Genomic DNA, 12410 nt, shown 5'->3' with positions numbered 1-12410 from the left:
GGAGTGGGATGGGGGTGATTAAAGAGAGCAAGCTGCAACCTTCTATCTGCTCTTATCATACCTCTGCTAATAATCAACTTTTTGTTCTTTTCCTATTTTTCAATTTTTGTACATTTTCTAAGTAACACATATTTGGTATGTGCTCAAATATTTCAAAACCTAACCAATTTTTTTTTCTCATTAATGTTGATTCTTCAGGACATTCTTTTCACTATACTGATTCCAATTACGGAATTAATTTTCTTGGAAAATCTGTTAATTAAAGGATATGAACAGCTGAATTTTTTACTACAGTTTGACTTCACAATTTTTGTGAGAGATAGTGGCATAATTCATTGTAAATACTGGCATGCCAACACACTGATTACTTATCTCAATTTTTGTGAAACTAATTAACTTCCTAAACAATTAACATTGAAGTTCAAGAGTAACTACATTTTCCATTGCAGATTTTGCCTCTGTGCTTGTTAGATTTCAACATTTTCAATAATTCTATTGTTGGGCTAATTTTTAAGCACAAATGACATACTTCACTGATCGATTAAGCCATTAATTAAGATTTTTGCATAATTTACTGTAATTTTTAATATGGCATTTGTACTCATAATGATTTCATAAGCTTTTCCAACTTACTAGACCACTGCGCATTTAATAAATAAAATTATTGTTAATATTTATAGTCCAACCTGGGCAGCAAAATCTAATGTAACCAGTATTCAAATGGTTGTTTAGTTTCTAAAACCAAAATATGTTTAGACACCAATCTTTATGAGGTCAAACACCATCCTAAAACAGTCAGTTCTGGTCAAGCAAGTACACGAGCAACACCTATATTGAATGAGTCTGAAACCTGCTACCACTGGCACAACACCTATGCCAGATTTCGAGAAACCACAACTAGTCTGAGTAGCGTTTAAAGTTGATTCCTCTACAATGTTGATAATTTATTGTATTGATTCATGTAACTATTCAGTATTTGCAGAGTTCATGTTTAACATTTCTATGAAAACTAGCATGCAATGTATATATGAATAGCATGTGGGTGAATTATGTGATTGTGCTGAGTTTTTTGAACTGACAATTGTGTTTTACTTTTCACTGATAGTGAGTTATGTACTTTATGTTCAATCATCTTGGTGACTGTCTCAAAACTTCAATGTGTGCACTATTTATACAATTTACAAGCACTGTAACTTCAGACAGTGATTGTATCTGCCACTGTGGTACTGTGTAATAGGAGAGAACAGGTGTCTACCAGCACAGAAATATCACATGTGCAACCAGAGCTAATCATTACAGTGTTCTTTGGTTGTAGCAAATGTGGAAAAAAGCTATGTTACTCAAAAATCTGTATAGTGTATATCATTTGCTCAATTCCTAGATATTAGTTTACAGCTATTCTACAAGACTTTGATCATCAAGACTCCAAGGGCTCAATAGGCAATACAGGCAGACCCCATTGCATGCTCCTGGTAAAGAACATTGGGCACCAAGCAGTCTTTAGTAATAGAGAAATGACTACACCTATACAAAACTTTGAGGAGTTACATTAACTTAAAAAGCACTTTATGATGCATGTTATCAAATACCACATCTACATACAATAGTTAAATTTGCATCTAATACTACGATTAATGTGCTAGCTCAGTGAAAGGTAAACATTATGTTTGAAACAGTGTTTTCTTACCTGATCTACACCCATATCTTGTCACGAAAGAAGGAAAATGAAAACACATAAGCAAATATACTTACTGTCGAGTTTCGCTGGTTGGTCATCAATAACACACTGTTTTGTGTAAGAGTCTTCAATTGTTGGGTCATAATCAGTGACAAAGTAACTCTGTAAAGAAAGTGAAAATGTGTGTCAATAATGCAGAGCCTCTAAAGTGCCAATTCATTCTGTCAGAGAAACATACAATAATGATACAATTTAATTTTATACTTTCTGTTTCTTTGACCAATACCTTATGACACAGATATTATCATTAACAATATACTGATTTAGTGCTAGAAGGTTTAATTGGTTTGTCTAAAATGGGCAGCCAAGAATTTGGCTCACGAGCTGTGTCCTGGCACAAGTGTCATAGTGCTTAGTCCTGCTGCACATTTCCCCCACTGCCACGGCACATTGTCTGAGTGTGAGGAAGGAAAACTGCGAACATGCTGCATTTAAATGCCAACGAAAATGTATTGCATATGAATGGGTTTTATATTTCACATTTACGAACAACATAGATCACAAAAAATTAAATAATAATGAGAACATGTTTTATTCTTGGTGCACTGAAGACTGTCAGCATACAGACACAAACAATTTCATTTTTGCACTCAGGTTGCCATGTAATCGTAACTGACCTAGTTTCAAAAAAAAAAAAAAAAAAAAAAAAAAAAAAAAAAAAAAAAAAAAAAAAAAAAAAAAAAAAAACTTTCACACACATACATGTTGATCAAAATATTCTAGATCTTTTGTGCCCTCGTTATCGAGAACTGGTAACTCTACCTGAGAAAAACAATGTAGGCATCCTGGACAGTTTTAATGTAAACGGATTTGTCTTTAAAATGGAAATTACACTGTAGATCAATCAGTCACATCTGCCCATAGACAGGGGCACTTTCAAATGAACTGCCAAACGAACTCTAAAACAGATGTAAGACTGGCAGTGTCTTGAAAATGTTTAGAAATCTATCCTCGTAATTCTTTCAACGTCACAAAAAATTCTTCAAAACTCGCATTTTCTATAACACTTGTGAGCTTAGCAAACTGGACTGTGTGTCAGAATTTGTCCCTTCTAAACTGTGATTTTCTTTTTGAATGTATCCCCATCAAACCAGAAATAAGTTGTTTCTCACATTCCAATGTCCTACTATGGCCAGAGAACAGTCAAGTCCACTTAAAATGTGAAGCCTGCAGCCCATTCCGGTTGCTCTAAGTTTCATTCCGCAGCCCTTTTTCCTTAATAAATTCAACAGCAGCTTGTCAGTCAAGTAAACAAATAAATAAATATGTTCTAGGCATGCCCATTGACTTAACATATGTATTTTGACATAATATATAATCTGCATACTCTACGTTCAATTCCATCAAAAACTTTGCAACTGACTGTGGATTAATGTATGCAACTTCAGATATTTTACTATTTGTACTACCAATTTCTTTACCGGCTCCACACCTGCAAATTCAGCATGAAGTGCTTCATGATGTAAAGAACCATGAACCCTGTCCGTTGATTTTTGTAATTTTTTGCTCTTGCATCATCAACTATATCTTTAAATTCTTTTCGTGTGGTATTGTAATGATGTTTCATGGCAAATTTGCAGTACCCACTGAATACATGACTGCATAATAGATACTGAGAATTCTCATCCCTCTCTTCTGCCATTCTCATTTAGTTTTAAAGGCTGGTGGTGATATATCACAAGCCTGCATTTTTTTATGCTAACAGCCACTGGACCTGTGGACATCCTTCATATCACAAACAATGAATGAAGAGTAAACTGTGCTGACACCATGAGTCTGCTGAACTACAGATAATTGTGCCATCCAAAAAAATGCCACACCGCCATACTAAATCAAATGTCATACCATACCAGGTCCCTCAATGAAGCACCAAGCAAAGCCAAGGTAGGCAGAGTCGCGGCCTCCATACCAGCTCATATATGGTTTGTCATGCTGTGACTAAAATAATGTAAAAGAGGTTATTTCTAGCCCTTTTTTAATTAGCTGTCTGCTAAGACTGAAATACACATAAAAGAATCAATTTCAATGATGATCGGCAAGCTATCATCTCACATATTAGAAAAACCAAAATGGGTGAGGAACCAGACAGGTTTTTAACTAATGTTGAGGCAATTAGAGGTGGCAGGAACTATGTTGAATGAAAAGTTAATATAGTTACCTCTCCTTACATTCTCCTCTCCGAATGACATATACTGACTGGAGAGAATTAGTGACAGCTCATATCAAGTATGGGTACAGAGTACTACATGTTAGGATATTGATGTGAAATTTATTTGCCAAATGAATGACAGCAAACAGCTAATGAAACGTGTAAGTCCTCGCTGATTCTTGCTGAGTGGAGAGCAGACTTTGCACGTTTGTTCTATCCATAGCAACATTGTCAACAAATAAAATTTATCTCATGCATTGTAATTCCTTCAGAATGCAGGAATATTGTTACACAGGGCATATTATAGGTTCCATTGATTTTTGGAGTAAGGATATGAGCTTGAAGGAAATGCATGCAGAAGTTAAGAAATTAGGGGCACAAGACAGAATTTAAAAAAGTTGTTTAAACATTACTTAAAAACTTAGTCCAGCAAATTTTTTGCATTATCTTTGACCTTCTACTGTACAAATTAAACAGTTTCAATCACTGTTGTAAAATGACTGTCATTTTCATTATCTTTCACATACAATGAGAGTACGAGTTCTACCAACTGCTTACTATATTTACTATGTTTAATTGATCAGCTGTAGCTTCTTTGTGAGACACTGTATATTGTATTAACTAAACAAAACACTTTTGTAATTTTGTTTTGCAAACACTACAATTATATTTCGGTATGTAAGTGTGTTTCTTAGTATGTAATTGATCCCACAGATGAGAAACAAGCAGAAATAGCACGTCAACTTTTTTATCTTGGCTTAAACTGTAAAAGTTAACTCTGCTGAAAATTTTGACAAAATTACATACCGATTTACAGAATTCATTAGGACAACTTTTACAATGACTAAACATACACTGCCATTGATCTATGTAGAGGAATTGAATTTTCTGTTATGTGAACGAAGGCACCAACGCGGTGGTTCTATGTAGGGGTTACAGTATTTTCTAAAAGGGACGAATATGATATGGATAGGCAGGCATTGAATGTTTGACAGGTGTCGTAGTTCGATCAGTTTTAGTATGAAATAACTTGTTTCTAACTATCAGTAAGTGTTATTGTGCACACATTTGCATTATACATAAGTGGCAGTGTCGTTCTTATATATTGCACTGTGTAAAACTAAAGTATGGCATCAACTAAATGTAAACATGTGACGACGTCTAGGGGAAAAACAAAGTGCTTGAATATGTAGATAAAGGCAAGCCCCTTTAAAACATTGCAAGTGAGGTAGGGGTTGACATAACAATTGTTAAAGACTGGAGAAAAAATAGAAAAACTTGAGTAAAAAATGATGACTGATGATGTGAAAAGACTGAAAAATGTGCAGGACTTCGAACAAGTCTAAAAATGAAATTAGGCATTGATTTTATGTAAAAAATTAGATGGGAACAATAAAAACAGTTTACAGCGAGTGAAGGCTAATGACATTGGTAGAAAAAAAAAACTACACAGCACTCAAAATGCAACTACTTTTGGCAAGAAGCCATCTGCTGATGAAATAGCTACAAATGAATTTGTTCAGGAATTTGAACACTTCGTTAAAGAAGAATGATCAAGTGCGTAACATTGGCAAGTGTGGTTTAAACTACAAAATGCTCCCCACAAGAAATCTTGCTGCACAAAATTAATCTGTAACAGGTACAAAACTTACGAAAGATAGAATCAATATTGCTCTCTGTAGCAATGCTATTGGCAGTCACAGGATGCCACTATTTGTGTTTGGAGAGGCAAAAGAACCAAGGGCATTCAAAACCTTAATATGACAACACTGCCTGTATATTATTGTAACAAAAAGTCAACATGGATTAAACTCAGCCGCTTTAAGGAACTGTTTTATGAAGAACATTTGTTACTATGTGGTTTCTCATGTTTTAAATAGTCAAGTGCAAATCAGTTACGTGTCACTGCAATACTGTAATAAGGTATGTACTGTTGGTAAACTTTCACTCACAGGAACAATATCTTACTGTATGATACACATGTATTTTACAGTACACGTACTACTTTACATTACACTTTTGTGTGCGATTTTTTAGCATGTCAACATTTTCTTTTTGTTTTGTTAGTGTTTTAATGTGGAACAATATGTCAGACAGTATTCCCAGTTGAAAATTAAGGTTTTACCGTAATGCATTTGATCCCATGGGGGACAGATTAGCGAGGTTCTGCTGTACGGTTAAGTGCGGAAGCATGAGTGTGGGTCATGGTTAGATACTCCATATGACAGAGTGATAAGTAGGCATTCCCTAATGTAGATTATGCAAGAAAAGTATTAAGGCTAAAAGGGTGGAACATAGCCTTGGCAATAGGAGAGGAACTGAAAAGTAATGATTTAGAAGTGAATCATGAGTCTGACAGGGAAATCGGACCAAGAGAGTAAACAATAATGTTAAAAGTAGTTGACAAAATAATGTAAGATTACGAATGGGAAATGCTTATCCTGAAACAGGAAATTGTACATGGGGTGTACGTACCAAAATCTTTAGTAAGAGTTCGAAAAAGCAAGTACAGAACAAGTTCAATGAATACGTCAGAGGACAAAGCTCAGTTGAAGAACATTAGGTTACTAACAAAAGAATTGGAGTGACTAGTAAAAGTACATGAAGCAAAAGGCAGCAAGGAAGCCATGGCAAAGACAGACAGTCGTGATAGTGCTTTATGGAAGTAAGTGAGAGTTGACCACTTAAATCCAGAAGGAAAGAGTGCACTAGTGGAGATTTTCACTAAGTATGGAGATATATTCCATCTACTAGGTGACAAATTGTCATTTACATCTGCAGTATACCATCAAATTCTGATTGCACTGGAAAATACAGTGAAGGTAGAGTGTGCCAGACCATGCTGAATTTCAGAGGTATAGAATGAAGATTTAGAAGATCAAATTGAGCAAATGCTGAAAGATGACATAATTGCTGAACGCCAGGGTGCCTGGAGTGCATCATTACTGTCACTTCTGAAGAAGATAGATGCCGGTGACAAACAGAAGTGGAGAGTTGTAGTGGACTACAGGCAATTAAATGACATTACTGTAGTCGATGCATTTCTGCTACCAAATATCTCCAATATCTTTGACTACCGAGGACAAGCAAAGTACTTCTCAATGCTTGACCTAGCTGGCAGACACCATCAAATATTGATGAATAGGAAGGATAGAGAAAAACTACATTCAGTTTGTATCATTAGCATTATAAGAGAATGTCCATGGGACTGAAAGGAGCCCCAGGATGTTTTCAGTAACTGATGAACAAAGTTTTGGGATGCCTGCATGGAGTAAAATATTTTGTCTATCTAGATGATATAGTGTGCTATAGAAGAAACCTGCTGCAGCATAACAAGAAGCTCCATGAAATCTATGATTGGTTATGAGAGCATAATTTAAAGCTACAACTGGACAAATGTGAATTCCTAAGGAAAGAAGTGATGATATTAGGTCATTGTATTACAGACAATGGATTTCATCCCCCCCCTCCTCCTCCTCCTCCTCCCCAATAGGATGACTACCATGCTGCATTTGGGGGTTTTTGGTGTACTGCCTTATTAAAGGCAGTGATGCAAATATGAAAGGCATGAAGGTGGAGCATATACCACATTAGGTGACCTTCCCTGCACGATGCGGATTACTGGAGAATTTTGAAAACTGGTGGCAGGTCAAACCCAATAATGGGGACCATGTATTTATTCAATTCAAAGTGGTAGAAAATGCCAGAAGTGGAAACTCAAGTCCCAACTCAAAAACCAGGTCCAAGCACGGTCTGCACCAAGGAAACCACATAATGGAGAGGCAGAGGGGGAAAGGGTCAGTGGCAGTGTAAGCTTGCAGCACAGAAAGGAAATAATGCTGCAAAGGCTGGGGCCAAGTACATACAGAAGAGTTGTGAGCCCTCTGGGGGAACAGGACAAGATGACAGAGAATTTGAAAACCTTCTAAGTTGGATGCTGTACAGAGGTTAGCAGGCCAATCACAGATGGGTGTAAATGCACTGTAAATGAATTGCAGGGAGGGAGACCATAGCTGCAGGAAAACAAAAGAGAAGAAGAGAAAGTACGAAATGAAAGGCAAAGAAAAGAAGTAACAAAAGAAGAGAGAACAACAACATCTGAACAAATATTAAACTGGGGCAAGGAAGGTGGCAAGAACCAAGCACATGTTCTAGAACAAATCCCCAGCTGTCAAGTTCTGAGGAACTGACACCAGGAGGGGAAACTGTCACAGGCACTAGGGCCATAACTACTGTGTTGCAGAGTGTGACCTAGAATGGGGCTGAGTGTGTTGCATGTAAGACACCTATCTTCACCTATTCATCCTTATTGACAATTTGGTGGTTGTCATGCCAATGCAAAATGATGTGGAAAAGGTCTATCCAGTAATGGGGCTATTGCAGGCAGGGGTAAAATACTGCATGTGACAGTTGTTATAATGGGGTAGTAACGGGGAAAGAACCATAATCTAGGATGTTTCACACAGAGTTTTTTTTTATTTTTTTATTTTTAGCAGATGAATCATGGAGGACTTTTCTAAGTGGTGTGGGGAGAATATCTGGCAGGGTGCACATCAGTTCATGGTATGTTTTTAGAAAAATCACAGTCTTCTTGAGGAAGGTGATGAATACATTCATACCAGGATTACATATATGTAGGTGCACTCTATTTGTTTTAGAGAAGAATTAGAAGCACCAAAATTGGCTAAAGTTTTTATTTATTTGTTGATTAGGCAGTTGGGATAATTGCAGTCAGGCGAGGAGGTGCAACTGGCAGTGTATTCTCCAGGAAGCCCGCATCCCAGCAGACATGTTTACCTTGTATGCTGCAGCTGTATGGTGCAGAATATTTCACATAGAAAGAATTACTACTGTTATGATGGACACACTTATTTGTTAGTTGGTATGATGTGGAGATGGTCTTCAGTGAATCTGTGATCAACGTGAAGGAAAGTGACATGAAATTTAGCCAAGATCCTTGTGAAACATCATTGTGAAATGAGTCTACACTGCACTTGCATACATCTAGTTTTGTTACAATGAGTGATGGTGTGTAACTAAGCTAGTAATATTTATAAATATCTGGTTATATAGTGCTGTAGATATGTATGTATGTAAGCATACATGTATGTACTGCCAGTATTTTTCTATTACTCTGCCATATGTTGAAACTTAGTTTAAAAAATATTAAAAATCTACCAACATTTTTCTTTCTTATCAATCATTTATTGCACGGACCAAACTCAAGGCAGTTCTACAAACAACATTTTTGGTTATGCCTTCTTTTGTAAAAAGATTCACTGAGGTAAAAAAAGATGTTCCATTGCCTATTTCACCCTCTTAGCAACAGTTTTTTTTGTGTTCAAGCTATCTCCATACCAAATCTCATCAAGATCAGTTTAGTTTGTTTGTTTGTGTGTGTGTGTGTGTGTGTGTGTGTGTGTGTGTGTGTGTGTGTGTGTGTGTGTGCGCGCGCGTGCGCGCGCGTGTGCGCGCGTGTGCGCGCGTTTGTAGAGAGAGAGAGAGAGAGAGAGAGAGAGAGAGTCACTTTAGCATTTATACTATTAGTATGGATGTATTAAAATTACACATGCTGAACATCCACGGTTTTCACCCATCCAGATAAAAAAAAAAATTGCCATCCCAGGGATGAAATGTCCTGGTTACCATGGCCACAACCCGGATGTGTTCGTTTCATGTTACACAGATCATAATGACGTGAAGGAGTCATTTTATATTCAGATCACAAACTTTTTGTAAATATGGCTACATCCTGACCATTTACAAGTGATACTTTATTCCTTTGAAAGGTTAAATAAGTGTGCCACAAGGGGCAGAACATGTATATGCAGTTTGTTGGTACAGAGGTAGGTGCTATCAATGGTAATTACAGCACAGATCACAACAGAAAGGATTAAACATTGAAGTCAGCAGTCGCTTTTTTCCCCTTCAGTAACAGAATAGGATGGACTGCCTAGTTGATATTTGTAACATCATCTGAGGCGAAGAGAAAGGTACCTCCCTCCTGAGATCTAGTGATCAGCCCTGTAGTGACACGTCAACTTCCACATCTGTCCAGCAGTTCACCGTTCACTGTAGAATAGTGCCTGAATGAGTCAGAAAAGGAGAGAAAGAAAATGACACAATGGTATTAAGTTTTAAATGAATGGATGTAAACCACTCTCTCGAGAAAATGTAAAACCAGATTCTCTGCTTCGAAGTTGCTGCCCTAACTGTAGAGACAAGGAGTTGTCAAGCTTCTGTGTCCCCTGCAAAGCAGCAAAGTAGGGGCACCCAACTAATTACTGACCACCGCCATAGGGGCATCACGACAACAATGGGGTGGGTAATTGTCAGTCACCTGGATAAGGTGGCTATGTAGCCACTAAAGAATAGTAGATTGCCTTTGAACAGGACAAAGGGAAGATCTTCAAGTAGTCATGGACTTCAGTGACCACAGTGAAACTCTACTTTTTACAAACATTCAAAAGTTGAAGATGTAATGCTAATGCAAGTCAGATCCTGGTATCCTCACCTCCAAGGTTTCCATCTTTCCATTTGATACCTTGCAGAGTTAATGTAATTTACAATCAGCACAAGAAACGTATAACGGTTAAAAAAATTTTAAACAATGCCAAAAACCCAACTATATTTACTTATAAAATTTTTATTAAAATACAAAATGTTACACAGTTACAGCCATAATATTTGTTGAATGCAACTATTTAGTCACAAGAATTTATTTTACTGGTATTGTGTTTTAACTTTTCTGTAAAATGTAAACTTTCACGGCCAGAATTATCACAATTAATAAAATACTCTGGGCTATCATGCCAGGGTCAAAGGGATTTCACTTTAAAACCCGACTTTTCGTCCCCATCTGCAGAGAACACTTTCAAGGAGGATCATAGCTTTGTTGAACATCTAGTTCCCACCCTCGCTCGCTACTGACAATAGGAAAATTCCCCTTCTGTGCAGTGGTGACACATCACATTTTGAATATGTGAGTGCAATTGGGCATTGTTGACTGCCGTCGGCTGCTGTTACTACCATCCCATGGTGGAAGTATGTCGCACATCTTCTTCAGCACTGGAATCCAAATTTCATTCAATTTCACGCCCTCCTTCTTTCTACTGAAATTCCTGGGGTGTCTTAAAATCTCTATGGGCTCTCCGTATAGCTTTTCATGGTATCCACTTGTGGCTGCCAGTACTTGAGTCCTATCAAAATGAATGTGGTGGTCCCCTGGCAGTAAAGCATGTCCTGCAAACAGCTGATCTGTTGATCTCCCCTCTCCTGCAATTGCCCTTGAGCTTTTCAAGTTGTTTTTTGACAGTTCTTTTTGTAGTACCCACGTACTCCTTCCCACAACTTTTCTTGCAATACAAGAAACACAGTTAAATAACATTTACACTTCAAAAAAATTTTATGTAGAATCGTAATGACTAAAGTACAATTTAGCTTAAATATAGAAATTTCTAAATCTTCACTAATTTCTTGGCTCTGCTCTCTCCTAAATTATTTCTCAGTTTTGACCGAACAAGCTGTACATGGAAAATATTCTCTCAATGGAGGCAGTGCTGGTAGGGTAAGAAATGAGGCACCAAAAAGTAGTTATAAGAGTGGTTACTGTTTAGAACAAATTAATCATAGGAATTTAAAATGAACTATTTATCAATATGAAAAAAATCCCAAAAACCCAATTTTGCCCACTGAGCTGGTTTTTCTTAAGAGCATGAGCATGGGTTTTTCTCAACTCTCCCAGATGGTCTCCAAGATAGTTTCCCAATCAGTCCGTGTGGCTTGGGATCCGGAGGAACTCAACTTAGCTCCCAGTACTGTGAAGGCAAGAAACAGATCATGCATAATCAAATCAATGGATTCCAACGATAGCATTGGTTTATGGCCTGTGACTGGTTACAGTGTCACTACAGATCTGGAAATTCTAGGGTGGAAATATAATGGACAGCTTGGTAAATGGGCACTAATTCTACTATAAAAACTCTAAGATGGCAGTGAATGTTGTTCATGGACCGCAGGAAAGTATGAAAGCACACGACTGATGTGCTTTTCAGCCACTGAACCATCAGGGTAACAAATGGCTGTGGAAACAGGAAATTCGCCAGGAGCTGCGAGAAGGATCTATCATTTCCTTTGTTCAAATGGAAAGGTCCAGTCAGATCTTTGGACAAGGTAGGGAGGATGGGGTGAGAGATAGTCGCAAAGATAACCTGACGATAAGGGTCAATGGAGGGAGGTGGAGGTCAGAGTGAAGTGATTCTGGACAAACTGCTGCTGGAACATCAGACCTGGATCGCCCTTGTAAGAGGTGAATCCTTCTTTCAGGGAAAAGACTACAGTAAATAAGTGTAAATGTCGTGTGACTAGGGTACCCTGTTGGGTAGACTGTTCGCCGGGTGCAAGTCTTTCAATTTGACGCCACTTCGGCAAGTTGTGCATCGATGGGGATGAAATGATGATGATTAGGAGAACACAACACCCAGTCCCTAATCGGAGAAAATCTCTGACTCAGCCGGGAATCAA

At 37.6% G+C, this 12410-nt stretch overlaps 1 protein-coding gene across 1 annotated transcript in view; it reads right to left on the bottom strand.

Moving 5' to 3' along the window:
• The window catches only part of LOC126184086 (ras-like protein 2), a 75036-nt gene that overhangs the window by 42329 nt on the left and 20297 nt on the right, over positions 1-12410 (bottom strand). Inside the window, exon 2 of the mRNA XM_049926442.1 lies at positions 1753-1840. Within this exon, the coding sequence (XP_049782399.1) occupies positions 1753-1840 (88 nt within the window). The remainder of the gene's footprint in view (positions 1-1752; positions 1841-12410) is intronic.

The sequence above is a fragment of the Schistocerca cancellata genome, chromosome 4 (assembly GCF_023864275.1).
Source record: "Schistocerca cancellata isolate TAMUIC-IGC-003103 chromosome 4, iqSchCanc2.1, whole genome shotgun sequence".
Classification (NCBI taxonomy): domain Eukaryota; kingdom Metazoa; phylum Arthropoda; class Insecta; order Orthoptera; family Acrididae; genus Schistocerca; species Schistocerca cancellata.
Note: the sequence above shows the minus strand (reverse complement) of the source record. Positions and strands in the feature narration are given on the sequence as shown.